The sequence below is a fragment of the Gymnoscopelus braueri genome, assembly GCF_963280865.1.
Source record: "Gymnoscopelus braueri genome assembly, chromosome: 9".
Lineage (NCBI taxonomy): Eukaryota > Metazoa > Chordata > Actinopteri > Myctophiformes > Myctophidae > Gymnoscopelus > Gymnoscopelus braueri.
The window spans coordinates 40,292,297-40,312,895 of NC_137610.1; the positions used below are offsets into that span (position 1 = coordinate 40,292,297).

Below are 20,599 nucleotides of genomic sequence, written 5' to 3' on the forward strand. Positions count from 1 at the left end.
GGATTAACACATTTTGTTGGGGACCCCCTGGAACCCCCTCAAGGACCCCTGGAGGTCCCCGAACCCCACGTTGAGAACCAATGTTTTATACCACTTGCACCCTTGTGTCACAAAATCCAAAATCAAATTTATTTCTAAACTTTTCTAAATTTGTCAAAAAATAAAAAATAATCCTCCTATAATGACATGCCCAGAATAGGGTTGCAAGGTTAAGAGTGGTTAACTGTGTATAAACTGTGGGTGCGTTCGGAGTCGGACGTATACGCACCGAGAACCTGCTCAGTTTTCAGAGTGCTTTCATTAAATCTAACTTTATTTTATATAAGTGCTGTACTGTACGGTTAAAACTAAAACAATTCAAAGCATCAAAGCAAATGGAAAAACAACAAAACAATTCAAAGCATCAAAACAAAAGAAAAACATCAACGGATAAAATGCATTAGCACGTACAGTAGCAAAAGGTGCATAGTTAAAACAAATTAGGTAAACTCAAATGCAGTTAAAAGCCAGGGAGAACAGATGGGTTTTAAGTAGGACTTTGAAAACCCCAATTGACTGGGCAGATCTGATGGGGAGAGGCAGACTATTCCAGAGTCATTAGACCACATTAGACTCTAATGCAATGGTTCCCAAACCTTTTAGCTCAAGACCCAAAAGAGAAATTTGATGTCTCCCCGATTGGACTCGTTGTGAGCTTATAGATCTGCTATTTTCATGGAATTTCTTTGAGGTTTTATTTATTTATGAAATGCTTTTCTTAGATTCATTTTTTTAATGATTTGTTTTTCATCTTTTAAAATAAGAATTATTATATTATTTAAAAAAAGGGATATTTACTCATGCCCCATAAAAATGAGTCCGTGACCCAAACATGGGTCCTGACCCAGTGTTTGGATCTTCTTGGGTCGGTCCCTCACTGCTTCCTATACCTGCCCAGCGTGCTGGGTGTCAGATAATAAACAACAGTTTTCTGTCAGTAATGAGTGGCACTTGTCTCTCCTCGTCTAGTAGGCATTTAGCTATTACTTCTCGCACCATTGTTGTTTTCATCAGTGCTCAGACAGAGTCAATGCACTGGCCATGGACTGCTTCTGAATAGGGTCAGTCAGTGAGTGCACTCAGTGCACCTAGGACGCCAACGCACCGACTGCACTGGATATACACCAGTGCTCCCGGTGCATATTTCCGAACGCACCCTGTATTTTTTTACTGGTATGTTTTTTTTATTACAGAATACTTTTTCTGACCTTTTTGAATCTCACCGCTGACAAATACCCCATATTACAATACAAAGTAAAACTAACACTAAAACTAAGAAAGAAAAAGGAGAAAAAAAACTAGCAAACTCACTTTAGAAACTAATTATCTAACTTATATATAACATTACATCAAACGAAATAAAAACAAATGAAAAATGCCTAAACTATAATAACTTTGCTAGGGTGTCTCATGTCATCTCATGACTTTCATTTCCTTTCAGGGTCGGACTATGAGTGCTACTCGTTGAACGGGGACGCTGAGAGTGAGGGGCAGGCGGACTTCGACAAGTCCTCCACCATCCCGCGCCACAGCAACATCGCTCAGAACTACCGCCGCATGATCCAAACCAAAAGGCCGGCGAGCACCGCGGGTCTGCCCGCCGGCAAGACCCCGCCGGGGGTGACCAATGGCGTGACGCCGGGAGGCTCCGCGGTCATCACGTCCGGCACGGCCACCATCCGCCGCACCCCGTCCTCCAAAACCGGGGTGAGGCGCACGCCGTCTACGTCGGGCCCCCTCCCCGTCCGCCCCCCCATTGTCCCGGTGAAGACCCCGACGGTGCCAAACTCTCCGGCCCAGCACCGCGCCGGCAGCGAGGAGTACCTGTACGGCGACGACCCTGGCGCCGGCGAGTACATGAGGGCCTCCCCCAAGCGGCTGAGCCTGCCCGACACGACCTGGGGCTCCGGAGCCGCGTACGCCCTGCAGGCCGCCCACGGCGTCGAGGAGGACCCCCTGCTGGCCGCCAACCGCCACAGCCTGGTGGAGAAGATAGGAGAGCTGGTGGCCAGCGCCCACGCCCTGGGCGAGGGGCAGTTCCCCTTCCCGTCGCTGCCCGGCGAGCTGGCTTATTCGACCCCTCTCGGGGCCCAGGCGATGACCTCCACGCCGAAGGAGGAGGTGGACGTGCTGGTGTCCATACGGCGCGGCGTGCGGCTCCGCAAGTCGGTGACGGATGACAGATCGGCCCCCAGGATCCAGCGGTAGCTGATGGAGGAGGAGGGTGCGGTGCGCCTGTGGTGCCCTTAACTAACAAGCTCTGTAGTAACGTAAAACAAGCACTCATCATAATACATGGACAGGGACTCCGCCAGATGAGTGAACCGAACATGCAATGAGTGGATAAAACAAATATATAGACGGTGAAAATGAATGACTAACGGACAATGTCACGACATTTGTCATTTGTTGTCATGTATGTATCGCGCGTGTACGTACAAAGTAACCCATATTTGTTTGGTTGTATTATTTCTTTGTTTCTTCCTCTATGGGCTCTTGTGGTTGTACTTCTGCGTTCTCTCTGGCTTTGTTCAGACTGCAGCAGGCAAATCCAATTTATTTCTCAATATCGATCTTTAGGACTGATCATTAGGCCCGCACTGTTGTTCGCAAGTGATCGGGTCGAATTTGTGTATTCAGACATCGTCGACCGTCACCTATCTGCATTGGTTGCTGTGGTAATGACGTAACGACCTAGGTGTGAAAGTCATGTTTAACTTGTACGAAAATAAGCTGATCTACCTGCTCACACTGCGATGTACAGTAGATCAGCTATTTGCAGTGAGCAGCACCATCATACGACAAAGTATAAATGAGGCTTCAGTGTCACAGAGTGTCCAGACTGAGACACATCTTTAGAAATCTGATTTAAATCGCATTTCAAACCACCTGTAACCACCAGGAATGTGGTATAAATCTGATTGGCAAAAATCAATCAGATTTTCCATGTGTTCTTTGCTGTTCAGACGCACTGTACTGTAATAGAACACAATCTGATTACAATCTGGTATAGGCCAAAATCTGATTTGTGCTGCCAGTGTGAACGTAGCCTCTGTGCCCAGGTGGTCCTGGTAGGCAGAGTGGCATACAGTCACTGCTATAAGGGCAGTGTTTCCCAAACAGTGGGTCGGGACCCATTTGTGTGTCGCAGACCCGTTTTTATGGGTTGTGAGTAAATATCCCTTTTTTTCTTTTCTTTTTTTCGTTTCCTACATTTAATAAAATGTATATTATCATTTCAAAAGTACATCCGTTTTTCATAAAGAAATTCCAAAAAAAAAAATTAAGAAGTAGTGAAAATAGCAGATCTTTACATGAGCTTGTAGATCGGCTATTTTCACTGGTTTGGGTCCCATGGAGACATGCAATTTCTCTTTTGGGTCTGGAGCTAAAAGAGAAATAAAATGTTTTGGCACCACTGCTGTAGGGACTGAATGCTCTTTGCTCTTTATTCTTATCCTTATTATTATTATAATTATTATTATTGTGGCATTTCTGAATGAACACAGACACCTCTCATTGGAGGGTGACCGTCTGTATGTCGTGTGTCATCATCATTACTGTACGTGTATTACTGTATTAATGTTTTGTTTTCATAAGCTGAACACCAACTGTGTAATTCATGTAAAATAGGAGCAATATGGCAGTGTTTTTATTGCTGTACTGTACTGTCAATATATTCTGCAATTAAACAGGCTTTTTATTGTAAAATAATGGCTTGTTTCAATGAGTGTTGTTACATTGAGAGGTGCAAATAACTACGAATTGAAATTTATGTTTGATGTTGATAGGAATGATTTAAAATGAACAAGGATGGATTAGAATAGAACTTTATGATCCTTTTGGCCTCACCAGATACATACAAATATTTCATAAATACAGCAAAACTCATCACATCACAACACAACAATTAAGCACAATATACATTCACATTTTAATGTCCATACCAGACATACATAGATATTATTAAACACAAGGAGACTCTGTCAGTCTGACATAGGTCATCTTTTACATTACAATATAGCCTTATTTTTTAACTATATGAATATAGCACTTCACACATTAGTTCCAACTTCCTGGTCTACTAGCCAATCACAGCGAGACCCGCTGTGATTGGCCAGTAGACTCAGGAAGTTAGGAACTTTTTCACAGTGAAAAAGTTTTGTCAATATTATGATTGCGTTAAAAGGAATAACGCCTCCCTGAAACTACAGAGTCCCGTCTTCCTTTGCACGTATTTAAGACGGCACGGCTTTAAACGGTAAAAGTATGGAGACTGACAGTGAGTTACAACATGTCTACTCTACTACAAATGATTTAAATCCATGGTCCGACGGTGGAGTTAATGTGGAAAGAAGAGAGAGGTATGTATGTAAAGCAGTCCCTGTGTGTGTGTGTGTGTGTGTGTGTGTGTGTGTGTGTGTGTGTGTGTGTGTGTGTGTGTGTGTGTGTGTGTGTAATGATAATGATATTATGACAGTCGTGTATCAAGGCTACTATTATGTAAGTGTGCATTACACCTCAAGCAAGCAGAATGTAATATTCAAACCTTATAATTAAGTGGCTGGTTCTGAATGTACTTAGTTTCAAGGGTGCATGTTATTCCTCAGCACAGGATTTGATAATCCTACCTAGGCTCAAATTCTTAGTATTGCCACCACCACCAATATTAATAAGAGTAAGAGCAGCTATCTGCACATAAAAACACTGGAGCAGTGGATAATTTATTTTTCCTCTTTTTCCTTTTTTGGGCGGTGAAACCGCCCCTATAAGTGAGGTTTGGAAAAATGTACAATTATCCTGCGCTGTGAAACCGGCCCTATAAGTGAGGTTTGGAAATTTGTACAATTATCCTGCACCGTGATTGGCCAATCACACTCTATTCAGGACTGTGATTGGCCAGTGTCACATGACACATGTGCATAGCCCTATATAAGAAACCATAACTTGAAAAAAAAACATAAATTTGTTTTTTTCAAGTTATGGTTTCGTCCATCATAAAGACTGTTTCAATAAATGTATTTATCTTTTGTACATGATTGGTTGACTCCATTCAGTATTGTGATTAGCTAGCAAGACACCGCCCACTTCACACAGGGTGTGATTTTTTTCCTTCTTCAAATGATGTCCATGCCCAATATAACAAGGATGTGGATAAAGTGGTATAATGTAAAATGTATTCACTACACTTCCTACAGCACTCATTATTTTTGCAGTTTGTCTGCAATTCATTAAAATGGACAGAGGAGGGCGCCAGAATCCTTGCAAAGCCGCTGCTAAGCTTGCAACTTTAATGACTAGTGATTAAATGAAACCCCAGGCTGTGGATGAGACACAGGACTTGGCGGCTTGTCCTCAGTGGCCTTTGGCACCACGTCAAGTGGGAAATGCTCGAGAGAGAGAGTACGATAGACGAGGGCTCCGGGTAAAGCAACGTCGCTGTATCGATTTCAAAGCGTTGCTTCTCCGGAAAAGTCAATGGGAGTGCTTTATTAGACAGTAAATGATTGGGGCTTGTTGAATATAAGCTCAAAATTGTCTGTACAATAAACTGCTGGACGGCGGTGAATGGTGATGGAGAAGCAGCACAGCTCATAAAAACAAAACATTAGCCCAGGGACCCTATTAAGACAGATATGCACAACGTCCTTTAAAGTTTATACTTGTTCATCGGGGACCACTTAGCGACATCATGGTCCAAAGTAAATGAGCCTTAATAGTCCACATCTCTGTTGGAACACCAGGGATTATTGACTTGGAGAGCTGTCCTTCATTAAAGGTGGTGTGTGGGGGGACCCAAGTGGTTTTTATTTTTGTTTGTTTTTTGCTCAAACAACTGTTAAATAGCTCTAGGATCTGATGGCAGTTGTTGTGTTTGTTCAGTAACAGGGGTCTCTCTCTGTCTGTTTAGCAAACAGAAAATAGATTTTCAGGCAGGGATACCGTCTGAAGCTATCCGTACCTTGAAATGTATTTTTTTTGTATCATACCAATGGGATCCGAACATATGAGAGAGAACTCACACAGCATACATGATAAGCAATTGAAATTGGATGAAGCAAATAAATGAGCAGACAAAATAAATGTATTATCTGTTTACTGAGAGATGGGGAGACCCATATTACTGAACAAACACTATAGCAGTGATTAGCCTAAAACACATAGAGCTTTAACTTTTGAACAATAAACGTACAGCACCTTTGAACCACTTGAACCCACAGCCTACTTCAGTTCATTGCACGTCAAATAGCACAAAATAGCACATTGACGCACTGTGAGCTTGTAGATCTGATTTTTTTTTTACAGAATGTCCACCTGGAAAAGGGATTGTAAGGTCCATGTGGTTAAAGCCAATATGTTTTTCATTCTTTTCACATATATTTCCATTTTTTTCTACTACTGAGCTAATGGAGCACGTCTGCTTGCTATGGGGAGAATTTTAATGTAGAGCTTCAGGGCAGTGCTACGTGTCTACCAGTACGAGTCCTATCCAACACCAAGGTCTAAATGTCTCAATGGATGAGTATGTAGGCCACATTCAACCACTGCAGATGTACTAGATATATTTTGTTAGTATACTCTACCAAACAGATTGGTTAAAATAATGTTGTATTATTCACAGAAATTCATCGGTTCTTTCCACACACGATCCCAGCAAAGACTCTGTAAGCTCTGTCTGTCTGTTGTGTTGCCCCCCTGCCTCTTGTTGTTACTCTACAAAAGCATTATTCCACAACCCAACCTGAACTGCTCCCCATGGTTTTTCAACATATTGACCAGGCATCTCCAACAAAAACAAACTTCACAAATAATGCCTCTAAAATCACAGTATTTCACATTGAAGGAATAATACTTGTTACAGATCTCACACACACCTCCCCAAACGACAGAGCAATCACACACGCCTAGCAATAGCAAAATGACACCGATCATCCCCTCAGTCATCACTTCACTATAATGCCCGCTGGACAGAGATAAAACTTTGAGATGGGGAAAAATGCCAGTATAGCAGGAGTTTTGTCCACCCAGACATTGTAGCATTAAACAAACTGCCTCACTGACATGTTGTGTGTGAGGAAGTATGGAAGCATTTTGGAGATTCTATGTAGTCTTTAGCTGTATGTCGTGTTCAGAATCATAATAAACTTTTATTGTCACATGGCATGCAGGTATACAGGTGTAGAAAGAATGACATTCTTTTTTTTATGTGCACGCTTTTGTAGTTTTTTGGTGAGAAGGGATGAGGTGTACATTGGGAGGATGCTGAAGATGGAGCTGCCATGCAGGCTAGAGAAGAGGAAGGCCAAAGAGGAGGTTCATGGATGCGTGAGAGAGGACATACAGGTGTGGCTGGAGTGACCGAGTAAGACGCAGAGAACAGAAACAGATGCAAACAGAGGATCCGCTGTGACGACCCCGATGGGAATTAGACAAAGGAAGAAGATGTGTAGTAGCAGGTATGTACATAACATTAGCATCGAATGCAGATGTGTATACTGTGCATAAACGTGCCGCCATGAGGCGAGATTTCAAGGTGCAGTGCTCTTAAGGTGCAGTTCACTAGGCCAGTTGTGTGCTACTGTTCCTTATGCGTTTCCCTATGTTGAACATGGCTGTGAAAACCAACATCCCTGTGATCCCTGTAATCTAGTCAAAGAAAAAACGTATGGATTGCGGCCAAAAATGGCAGATGTTCGAGCTTATGGATTGTAGCCAAAAATAGCAGATCTACAGCTTTTTGAAATTGTAGATCGGCTATTTTTGGTGTAGACAGAAAAAAGCTTGTAACTCAAGTCCGTTTCACTACTAGAGGGTTTGCAGTAAGTGGTTAATAATGCACTGAGCCAACTGAGTGACAGCTCACTGATTCATGGAGTCAGGACCTTTCTGGGTGAAGAGAGCTGTTCAAATAAGAGCAGATAATGAATTTGTGACAGGTGGATCAATAGTTCTGATGGCAGGAAGGCAGTTGTTTGGAAACATTGATGATGCTGCATGTTTGAATGTATAAACGTTCCATTCGACTTGACACGAGCCAACATGAACCCTGCACACAGAAAGAGATAATGGTTCTTGAATGGTTCTTTAAAAAGCTATATGAACCATCATCTAAACAAGAAGAGTGTATGGTTCTTCTTAGAACTCATATGATTCTAGAGAACCTTTTTTTGTTGTTGTCAAAGAACCATTTTGATCGTTCTTTGAGGCACCTTTAACTACTTAAACCATGTCTTAATAGGCAAACATTCGCTGAAAATAGCAGATCTACAAGCTATTTGGTGTAGAGGTTCTTTCTGGAACCAAAAATATTTCTTCTATGGCATCACTCTAAAGAACCAGTTTCAGTTACAGTTGGCACCTGTATTTTTCTGTGTTCAGTCACAGTGTCCCTATTCTGAGGTGAATATTTGGCAAAAATAGCCGATCTACAAGCTTGCAACGTGAGATTGTAGACATTTGATATTTTTCAGCACATATATTTGGTGTAGACTAGAGGGAAAAAAGGAGCATGTCTAGTATAGACCCGTGGGGAACGCTGGTCAATGAAGTATATAGGGTTCAATTAGTTCATGTTTGACTAAGCCGGTTTCATCATAATCATCATCTCATCTTCATATTGATGAATTTGAATGAACTACTCGTGTCATAGAAACATGACAAAAGGCTCAGACGTGGTGAAATAATTCATGAATTAGGTCATGTTCTCTCTCTCTCTCTGGAAACTCTACATCTCACCTTTTACATGGCTGTGATATATTTAGTTGGTGTGATTTTCACTTACTTTTATTGTTAATAACTAGGCTACATCTCCTGACTCTTTTTGTTTGTGTCAGAATTGGATTAAGATGTGCACATGAGTGCCGAGGCATGATTATTTACGGTTAAAACAAAATGCTCATCAAATCAGCTAAGCTTTTTCACAGTGCTAATCACACAGTGCTAATCGCACTAGCCCGAGGCTCTAATCATAATTATTATTATTAAAATCCCAAAGAAGATGCAGTATTCTACTGAATGTGAAGGCTTTGTTCATTACAGTACAGTACTATAATAATACACACACTAACCTTGACATAGTCTCTAGCGTATTCTTTCAAAGTGGTATTTGTTCTCACTGTATTGTAGTCTCTTAATTCACTGGTTCTCAAAGTGGGTTCCGAGGTCCCGGGGAACCCCAGGAAAATAAAGGAACATTTAAGCCCTATTTTATTTTTCAGCTATTCGAGAATGTTGACAAATGTTGACAAATCTTTTCTTATGGGGGTCCCTGGCACAAAATCTTTTTTAAATGTTCATATCAATTTGGGGGTCCTTGACATGAACATTTTTTAGAACCACTGTCTCAGTTGATTCAGTCAATGAACAAATGCCTTGCATGTGGCATCGAAAATAAAGACTCGAGTCATATTCTGTCTTGTCTTGTTTTTGTTTTCTGTTGTTGTGATAAAAAAAACTGTCACTATGAGGAGAAAAGACACCCATAATGACTGACTAATGTAAAGACTAAACCGTGCTTCAAACGGTGCTTCAAGATTAATATGGACATTAATTCACTGCTACAGAAGAGCTTAAGTAGAAGCGCCGTCGGCGGATCCTCACGGGGCTCACCGATCAAATCTAATTAGTGCTACCTAATACATGAGGGGAATGTCTTTATATTTATCCAGTTGCCATAACTGTATTTTGCCTGCAGGTTTTGTTCTGGGAAAAAGCCCTGAGGGCGCCAAATACACAGGAATGTTACAATGAACTGTTGTTGCCGGCTGTGTTTTTCCGGGATGTTGTATGGCACACAGGCCAACCATGAAAGGTTGAATGAATGATCAGTGTAAATATTCACACCTATAGCAATCAGCAGGCTTAGTCATCCGAAGTGTATAATTTATTCGCTGATGGCATTTAGCAGGCTTTCTTAATTATTCAGAGTGACTTACAAAGTGTAAATTCATAGTCATGAAGACTCCTGAACCCTAGTCAACAAACGGCAGGGTATATGATCACGTAAGTAGAGTGCAAAGAAAAACAATTAAGTCCTACAAAAAGTAACTGGATTACCAGGTAAACATCAAACAACATGCATTTTTAGGTTTACAGTATACAGGTATATGGCTAAATAGCATAACATGTGTAGTTACAAACATTATTTAATTCATCTTGTTTCAGCCACAAGCTCTACAGACTCACAATACGTCGCAGCACGGCACGTTGAGAGCTTGTAGATTGGCTATTTTTGGCGAATGTTTCCCCCAGAATAGGGATGCTAGGGTCCAAGTGGTTAATGTAGAAAAAAACATTAAGAATATTCTATCACACAAGGATTTGGCGACTCCCCCTTTAGTAACTGAGGACCCCCTAGGGGTCCCGGAGCTCCTGTTGAAGACCCCTGCTGTACAGTATACACAGACGAGAGATAAATTGAAGGAGCTGAATAAGAGTAGAAGCATGTGTTGCCACAATTTTCAAATGCTTGTGGAAGAGATATTCTGGCTTGAGAGACTATAACGAATGCATCTGCTTCCAGAGTGTTGTGTACTTCATGATGCAATTAAACAATTTACATCCATCATGCTTTGTGCCATGAATAAAAATGCTGAGCAGGCCCAGTTGACATTGATTTTGGATCAAGATGGAAAGAGAAAAAGATCTAAGTGACTTTGAAAGCGGGTTCATTATTGGGGCATGGATGGCAGGAGCTTCAGACACAAAGGCTGGCTAGTGTGTGTATGTGTTAACCAAAGTGACATCTGCATTTGAATCAATGGGAGAGACATCAGTAATGGGTCAGAATGATGGTGGAAAGCAGACATTCAATGACTGTGATGCTCATGCATTAGTGTGATACATGAGGACAAACAGAAGCTCTAACTCTTCCTCAGGTGACTGAGAATATCAATTCAGGACGTGATCAGACTGTCTACAAGTACAGTCTTGTCAACAACTATGCGTAGGGGGATGTTCTAGTATGGTGGTTGTGAATAAACATCATTACAAAGACATTTGAGAATTCAGTGGTGTAAAAACCACCATCTAGATGAAAAAGTGATATGTTCATCCTTCCCCATATTCTCCACAAGTGGGTGAATGCTTGACCACGACAGTGAGGGGGTCTGGTGGCTCTGTCACGCTGTGGGGGGCATTTTTCCCCCATGGTTTGGGTCTACTTGTTCCCCTAGGGGGAAGGGTATACATTCTGAATGATCACTTTTATCCTATGATGAAACACATCTATCGGATAAGTGTGGTCTCTTCCAGAATGACACTGACCCGATCCACAGGACATGAGGGGTCACTGAATGGTTTCATGAGTATGTAACTGATGTGAATCATATGCTATGACCTTCGCAGTCACCTGATCTCAACCCAATTGAACACTTATGGGAGATTTTGGACCTGTCCCTGTCCACCACCATTATCAAAACACCAAATGACTGAATATGTTTTTGTTAGAGTGGTGTTCCATCCCTCCAGTAGAGTTCTAGGCCCATGGGACTGCACACTGCTCCTAATAGGATGGGTGAAATGCAGAGAAGCAGCATCCCCAGGGGGAACTACAAATACCTTTTGTTGTGTACAATCTATGTCAAGGTGCATCGATGCTGTTCTGGTGGCTCGTGGTGGCCCGACACCTTACTAAGACACTTTGGTGATGGTTTTTCCTTTAATTTGTCTCCATTCTCTCTCTCTCTGTCTCTTTCTCTCTCTCTGTCTCTTTCTCTCTCTCTCTCTCTCTCTCTCTCTTTCTCTCTCTCTCCGTCTCTCTCGTGTGTGTGTGTGTGTGTGTGTGTGTGTGTGTGTGTGTGTGTGTGTGTGTGTGTGTGTGTGTGTATGTGTGTGTGTGTGTGTGTGTGTGTGTGTGCGTGTGCGTGTGCGTGTGCGTCCTTGTATTTTTAAACAAGTGACTTATATTGTAGCATTGACTGCTTTTTGGGCTGCAAAAGTATTGTTTGGAGGAATGGTGCTTTGTTGTTGCAGATATTCTACCACGCTCACCTCACCCCAACTCACCCCATCTCCCCTATCCCCTCTGAGGAGTGTAAACATACTGCAAGGTAGCAACACTTCACAAAGCTCTGCCAAGGCTCTGACCTTTGCCTTTAAGAAGGAGAGCCTGCTCCTATTGGAGTGAGAGGAAAGAGTCTGCTCAATTATTAATTAAGTATCCATAAAGCTTTCTATCATTGGTCGGCTGGATCCCTGGGTGTGATTTCTTTGGTGTTTTCTCCCTTCATGCCCTGCAGCTCTTAAACCTGATTTATACTTAGCTGTGCGCCTGTGTTGCGCATTGAAAATGTACAGAACATTAAAAATGGACAGAACTTGAAGATAGGCCATTTTAGGTGTGCTACATGATGCGCAACCAAGTACAACTCTACCTTTATTTGGGCACAAAGAGACCAAAACACTCAGCGGAAAACAACGACCTTCGACGCTTCACAGAATGGTTGTGGAGCCTGCCAGCAGCACCTGCCGTGTTGTTGGCCCACTCCCTAACCACAGAGTCAGGAAATCCCAGCAGGACTACCGTTTTGTTACGGTCTGATTAGTCCACAGTATTAAACCTTCATGATGGGAAGAGAGAAAAAAATCTGAGCTGTGAACATTCACTTTCCCCACTGAGAACGGATCCAAATTGGCAGTCGGACCATGATGCAAGTTGAAAAAGCTCGCTCGCTCTCTCTCCCTCACTTACTCACTCTCTCTCTCTCTCTCTCACACACACACACACACACACACACACACACACACACACCACCCAGGCATTACATAATTCTAGCCTATTGTTTGGGAAAGATGAATGCTGCAAAGGATTCACAAAGATGTTTTTTTTTAAATACAATTCATCACAGCTTTGTTTGTATGTACAGTATGTACATTGGCCTTTCATCTCCACAGACAGCTGCAAACCCCTCAAGTAAACTGTCGTGCTCCCTAGTGTGTGGAAGGCGTCTGATGATTGAATTCATTCCCAATGCTATCTCCTGTGCTGCCAGTCACGCTGCATTTCACCGTGCGGAACAGTTTATGATGAAAAAGACAGAATTTTTGATTTGCATTCAATGAGTACTTAAAGTTCAAAGACACAGTGGCGTTATGTACGTGGCACATAAGGTTATTTTCAAAAGTGCTGTGGGGGCGAAAGCAACAGACTGTACGCATTCAAACTCTACTAGGTGTTTCTGTGAAACAACCATTATCATTTCAAGGTAAAATGGCTTTGTTACCATCATTTGGAGGCATCTATAATAAGTGCCTTCAGTTCACATATCTTGAAACCCAATTTCCTACATAGATCAGGGATTGTTATGAAGCAAATAAACCAGTGAGGGCTGCTTAGACCTGTAGGTGTGCGATACACAATATTCAGCAAATCAAAGTTTGCAGCTATCAATTCCGATACGAACCATATTGCTCTGGCTCGATTTTAAAATTGTCTGGGAGCACACTTCCACTTACCAAAGTTATTGCCTGAGAAGAGCACAGACAGACAGAAGCTATTTCCCTGCAGAAAGTAGCGACGGCTAAATTTACAATGATTGATTTTCGTCAAATTGGCAAAGATTGTCTGTCAGCGGAATTTTGGAATGAAACTTCAAACTGGATTGAATCGTAGTAGCTGCAGCTGAGAAATTCATCTTCAAATCAATGAAGTAACAGAAAAAAATACGAGCCGAGTTGCAGTCTCAACGGACACAGTGCTGCAGTTTGCTCTTTCTTGCATATTCCATTACTCTCTTATCTCTTTTTATTTTTATTTTTTTTGACAACACAAGGTAGCTATTTCCGAATGTATGTCATATTTAGCATTCCCGAGTTGTTGCAGACTGCAAGGTGCAGGGGAATTGGAAATGTGTGTTTGGTGAGATTCAGGCTGGCTACCTCATAGATAAGGTTGTTAGGAGCACTCATGGAGCTTAGCAGGCTGGCAGAGAGCGAGGGGGCGCGGCAGGGCAGTGGTGGCGATGATGGTGATGATGATGACAATTCATCGTGAACACTCTGCTGAACATACACCACCTGCAAGCAGCGCTGCACACATACGGCTGCTGCTCAGTGCATCAGGCTGGGCCTCATGCAGTGATAATGTGATGTTTACCCGACCTAACAGCCCTGAAATCATGGGGCTCTTAGTTTTATGTAGACCTCAGCCAGCCATTTCACCCTTTTGCAACGCATTCATGTATTTCCCTGATTATTGATTTTGACTCTATACATAAACTAAAGCCTGGCTGCTTTTTAAAAAAATGGATTGTGTATGAGAAGGCATCTGAGTCATGATGAGGATCTGTGAACTTTTTCTGTGTGTGTGTGTTTGTGCTGGGGTTGGACTTGTATGTGTTGGTAGCTCAGGCAGTTATATTTGGTTGTTGCTGCTATGAGCTGCTATTTTCACTATTTCAGATTTGTCTTTGTTAAAAAAAAAACATCAGGAAATTGTCTAAAAATAAAATCATTTTGGAAATGTTTAAATTTTTGAAAACATTTGAACAACAACACTATACTCTCTCTCTCTCTCTCTCTCTCTCTCTCTCTCTCTCTCTCTCTCTCCCCCTCCCTCTCCCCCCCTCTTTCTTTTTCTTAACTGAACGGGTTCCCAGGTCGACTCTAGTGTAGTCTGACTCATCCACCATGGACAACATTGATGGACATGTTTTGGGTGGTGGGTGCTTTTGCTTTGGCGATGCTCACTACATGGGGTGGGGGCTTTTATGAGAGGATCCCGTCCCCTGTGCGCCGCCACGCCCCCCCTCCCTCCCTGCCCGGCACTGTCCAGCGCTAGTGCTGAACTGAACAGCCAAGAACAGCCTGCGGAGGAAGGAACGCTGCTTAATGGATGGAGCCACGGACTGACTGACTGACTGACTGACGGACACGACGCACCTTTACACCATGAAAGACCTGCCAGCGTAAAGGATAATATCGATCGTGGACAAGTATGGAGGAGATATTTTAAATCTTTGTTGGGTTTTCTCCCCCCGTTTGCCTTTTGTTTCTCCCCGATGATTTGCCGTCAAAACTCCTCCTGAGCCGATCGGAGGTATTAGGCTCCAACTTGTCACCAACATGATGATTTGGCGTCTGGTGCTTTTCTCCTGCCTCCTTCTGACGCCGGTGTTCGGATACAAAACGCAGGAGACGCGGGTGCCTTTCTTCCACGGGCATGTTTTTGAGAACTCGCCGCCGGCGTCCAAAGTGAACGGACTGAGCGTCATCCCCGTGAAGCGCAGCAGCGTCGACGCGCAAAAATGGTGCCCAGGTCCAGGACCAGGATCATCCGGCGGCGTGCGCTTGAAACTGACCGGCAACGGCAGCGAGGATTTCCGCGTGTTCGCTCACCACAGACGTGGGAACATCCTGCTGAGAACCTCCAGGGTTTTGGACAGAGAGACGCGTTCCGAGTACCTGCTGAGCGTCGTGGCTTTCTGTTGCCAGACCTGCGCGTCGGAGGATCATGTCGTCGTCGCGTCTGTCAAAGTGGACGTTCTGGACGTCAACGACCACCAACCGGTGTTTCGCCACGCGGACGTTCACATAAGTTTAAACGACACCACGGCTCTCCGCAGCGTCGTCTACCGGCTGCGAGCCGCCGACGCGGACGGTGGAAAGAACGCGGAGTTGACGTACACGTCCGTTCCCAAGAACGGCAGCTTCTACGTCGTCCCCAAAACGGGCGAAGTTCTGCTGGTGGACTCCATACTGGGGCTGCCGTCCACGGTCAAGTTGTACGTGTTCGCCAGAGACCACGGATGGCCTCCTCTGACCAGCAGGGCCGTCGCGGTCACCGTGACTCCACACCGGTGGCGCAACGCGCGCCCCGCCGCCGAGTCTGGGGAGTCGTGGTGGGGGAGACGGGCCAGGCGGCGGCTGACCAGGGCGCTGCTGGAATCTGGCACCGTGGTCGCCGCCAACGTGTCCGAGGACGCCGGCGTCGGCTCGGTCATAATGAGCCTCAGTCTCACCCGGTTCCAGGCGGCCACCTTTGAGTTGGTTTACCCCCCAGACACAGATAGCAGCCCCGTCACCGTGGGCAGCGACAGCGGTGATGTGGTGATAGCCCGGCGCTTGGATAGGGAGACTGAACCCCTTGTGGAGCTCACTGTTAAAATTCAAGATAAAAGAGGTGTGTAATTGAATAATTAATTTAAATGCAAATTGAAGCCCCCCCCCCCCCCCCCCCCACACACACACTTCTTTGGGGTGTTTTTTTGGCCACTGTATTTGCACATTATGTGTTTGTCTTAGGGCTGGACTACCTCAATATCGATATTGTGATGACATAAGCTTATGTAGATTGGCGATTTTTGTTAAGCTTGCCTTAAAAAAAAAGTACAAAATTAAGTGATTAAAACCAGGAAAAGACAACACTTATGCCATATCACGATATCCAAAATTCCAGATGATATAGTCTCATATCACAATATTACGATATCCAAAATCCAAGATGATATATAGTCTCATATCACAATATCAATATATTGCCCAGCCTTAACATGTTTTCTGCATTTACCCATCCTAACTATAATGGGCAATGGGCAGTGGGCACTGTAATCTAATGCGCACTTAGCTGTGTTGATGTACCCCCCCCCTGGGAAATAATGTTCATTGTGGTAATGTGCTCATTTAATGGGATGCTGCTATTACATTTACATGCATGATATGGCCAAACTGTGCTGCCATCTGGACAGTTCGGACAAAAGGCCTAACAAACCCATGTACACTGAAGCCCTCTCAGTGTTCATTTAACCCATAAGGGTCCATTTGGTTCCATTTTCTACGTGTACTCCCAGAGTCATATTAAGTCTCAGAATTGTAGAGTGTAGTTACTGGTGCATTCAACAGGTGTATGTTGTTACGTTATCCATCTATCCCCTTAACCTGGACACCCGACAAATCTGCCAGAGATAAAATATTCTGTGAAATAGCAGAATCTTTTATAGGGTTCACGTTTCTTATGTTTTGAAGACTTTGATTAGCTGTTTGTTATGGGTGAAAACATTTATTCTTGCTCATTTGTGTGAAAGGCTAATTGATTCGTCCAGTAGATCTGCAGTGTCTTGGTGAACTATAGCTCTGAATAACTCGGTTTGAGTTGTTTTCTGTTTCAAAGCTGCAACACAGGAACTTATTAAAACAAATCAAGCATTATTTTAACCAATCTGTATGGTAGAGGGTATGTTAAACCACTAAATCTAGCACATCTGCAGTAGTTGGCGGTACCTACTTTTCCATTTAGACCTTGTTGTTGGGTAGGACGCCTACTGGCTGACAGGTACTGCCTGACGCTCATAAGCTCAATATCTCCCCTGGCCAAGAGGGGATTACCACCTGGTCAATCTGCAGTGGTTGGAGGTGGTCTCCTTACTCTTCCATTGAGACATTTAGACCCCGGCGTCAGGTAGGACACAAACCGGTTGACAAGTAGTGCTGCCCGAAGCTCATAAGCCCAATATCTCCCCTGCTTGCTCTTGGGTCAGTGGTAGATGGAAGTTCCGGTCGGTCGCGTCACGTGGGAGACTGGGGTTCGAATCCCGTGTAGGACTGAAACCTACGGATTGCAGCTTTATAATCCTTGCAGAGTGCTAAACCCATTGCGAGCCTCTCTCCCGCCTCTCATCTGGTGGCATTAGCCCTCTAATCCCCCTCTCATTCACTCCCCAGTCCTGTGGATTTGGAGTGGCAATGCCACAGTCAAGCAAACCTCCACAGTTCTTGGAGGGAAAATGAAACTCTTAGATCTGTAGGACTATCTGTTATTTAAGTTTTGGCTTCACTCAGTTTTAAGGCGTTGGCTTCACTCAGTGCAAATATATTTGCTCAAGTATTGTAATCAAGTACAAACTAGGTATTTTTCACTTCACATGGGTATTTCCATTTTTCAATACTATATATACTACTCCACTACATCGCAGAGTCAAATATTGTTACAATTATTTGAAAACGTTTTACTTTGCTGATTTAGATTATCATTACAATACATACATTAACCACATAACCACTTCTTTTACACGTTGGTTATTGGTTAATAGCTGATCTACAAGTTCACAATGTTGCATCGCGACGTGTTGTGAGCTTTTAGGTCAGCTATCTTGAAACAGTCCAATTTGGAACAAATTATGAAATGGAACATTCAGCATTCTACTGACTTAAAATTTTGGATGCTGGACTTTTTACTTGGAACAGAGTATGTCTACATTGTGCTATTGCTACTTTTACTTAAGTAAAAAATAAATAAAAAATCGGAGTACTTCGTCCACCACTGCACCCAGCACCAAATCTTGTTTTTTTTCTATCTACACCATCCAGAGGACTTTTCAGCAGATTGTAATTGTGCTGCACAGCATGCAACAAAAATGTAACTTGTGTTATTCTCATTTGAATATTCTACTGCTGTTTTATTGTGTGGAATGTCCCCACGAATCTAGACGGTAATTGTAAGACTCCCTTGGACACATTCTCATGAGGAGGTAAAAATAATAAGAATCTTTCTTTTTTCCCTCTTTCATTCTTTTTTTTGGTAGCATAATGGAATTAAATCTTTCCAGCGTGGCATTTATTCAGATGCATTCCGCCTTACATTTTTCTTCTCTCTACCTGCCAACTTCCTTCTCCTCATCAAAGGCATGGCATGTAATTTATCCTGTGAGCGTTCCAGACAGAATCCTCCCTCTTCAGTCTATATGAGAGAGGGTCTCTTTTATCCGACACAGTGCCAGTTTAACTGTGCGAGTGTATAAATTGAATCAAAACAGACTCATAAGGGTCCGTTTGGTTCCATTTGTTCACTCTCTGACTTACAAGCCTGCAAGGGTCCATTTGGTCCCAAATCCTCGTAGGATTCGAGGCTCCCCGAGAGCAATGGTGTCCATTTTAGATGGTAGTGAATTTGGGACGGATTTGCGGCTAATCTCCTACTAGAATTGGCCTGCTACTGTTGCATGTGAAATTGCTTTGGGATTTTATAATGAAAATGTGGTTCTTGTGTGAGTAAGAGAAAGCCAGATGACGTGATGGAGAGAGAGAGAGAGAGAGAGAAAGAGAGAGAGAGAGAGAGAGAATAATTGAGAGGAATAGAGAGCGAGAGATACTTGTGTCTTTATGTATGAGACTACGTAGTCAGACACCTTGAAACTGACCTTAGCAGATGTGGTCAGCAAGATAGCAATTTAATAGGACCTCTTGGTGTTGGACTGTCTCTCTCTATTCCACTGCTGTGTGTGGAGTGTGGACTCCCTGTGGAGCAGAGCTGTCTGTGGTGCTGATTTTCACCTGCTGTTTGGCTGACAGGAAGCATTGACAGATGTTCCCTCTGCAACAGTATACCTACCGTATCCATCTATATACATACCTGTATAGTGTATACAAGAGTCTGTCTGTCTGTCTGTCTGTCTGTCTGTCTGTCTGTCTGTCTGTCTGTAACGGGTACTGCACTACGTAAGGTTTTGATAGTTGGGAGTACATGTCAAGTGTTGCAAGTGCTGAAATCTACCGACAAATTCACTTCGTCACCATTGGCTAATACATGACCTCATGCATGGCTAATGTCTTTGTTTTGCTCCACAAACAGCATTTCCAAGTCACTCCCAGCCAACACAAACTGTATTATACAACACGAGCCCGCATGTCGGAGAGACATTTTGCCTTCATCCAAACCCAGTCCACTATGCTGAATAACCCTGAAGTTATTAATAATGCAGCTGGAATTTTTCTACGTAACCTCTTTATCATAGCTGTGCAGTATAGGAGACTGGTAGGTGGATGGAATTAGGCCATGACTTCATGAGTCATGTTGTTGTTTTGTCTACAGGGTAGGGTACACACATTTTGATTTGTATCACTGCCACATTTTGCTGTTTGTTGCCTCTCTCTCCAAAATTCCTATTCTGTGGACCTGAGAGAAGAGCTGTTTAATGGGCATTAACCCATTAAAACCTGGAAAGCATCTGTGTCATTTTAGATTTTAGATGCATAGCAACGTCTAAATAGGATTTAGAACAGTGGTTTGGAAAAGTAGTCCTCAAAAATGGCAGATATACAAGCTCACAGCGCGTCACTTCGTGCCGCGCTGCAAACTTGTACATCTGCTATTTTTGAAAAAAGAAATTAAATCTTGAAAGAGTTGGAATTTCGGCATGGCGGAGACTATGTTTTGCACCCTGTCCGTCTGACTGTGGACAGCTAATCTCCGGCACCGTTGGCCCCATTGATGTGAAAATGTGCACACACACTCCCTGGATGCCAGAGCAGAACTTCTGTGGCAAAAGTTTCACATGGACCTGTTATAGCGCCACCAGGAGGCCAATTTTTGCAAAACTTTTTTTTATATATTACTCCTACAATTTTGTCCAAACATCACGCAAAATCGGTACACATTATCTCTATAGTCAAGTGATCCGTCTGATTTTTCATATTCCATCCTAATTAGCAAATTACGAACATTGCTGGCCCACAATAACCTACCTGACCTGGCGGAGACCTGTGCGAGGAGCACTTTTTCTAGTTCTTTATAATCTCTTCTCAGGGTCCCTGGCACAAAACATTTTCAAATAGGGGGGGGGGGGGG

At 43.3% G+C, this 20,599-nt stretch overlaps 2 protein-coding genes across 3 annotated transcripts in view; both read left to right on the forward strand.

Annotated features, from left to right (window-relative positions):
- LOC308092594 (protein MTSS 2-like) overlaps positions 1 to 3,730 on the forward strand; it is a 47,404-nt gene extending 43,674 nt beyond the window's left edge. For both annotated transcript variants that reach the window (XM_080438601.1, XM_080438602.1), the window contains one exon: positions 1,481 to 3,730. In XM_080438601.1, coding sequence (XP_080294727.1) covers positions 1,481 to 2,247 — 767 coding nt within the window. In that variant the 3' untranslated portion in view covers positions 2,248 to 3,730. The remainder of the gene's footprint in view (positions 1 to 1,480) is intronic.
- Positions 3,731 to 15,105: 11,375 nt separating this feature from the next.
- LOC308091664 (neural-cadherin-like) overlaps positions 15,106 to 20,599 on the forward strand; it is a gene marked incomplete at its 5' end in the record, with an annotated part of 233,509 nt that continues 228,015 nt past the window's right edge. The window contains one exon of the mRNA XM_080437326.1: positions 15,106 to 16,159. Within this exon, the coding sequence (XP_080293452.1) occupies positions 15,106 to 16,159 (1,054 nt within the window). The remainder of the gene's footprint in view (positions 16,160 to 20,599) is intronic.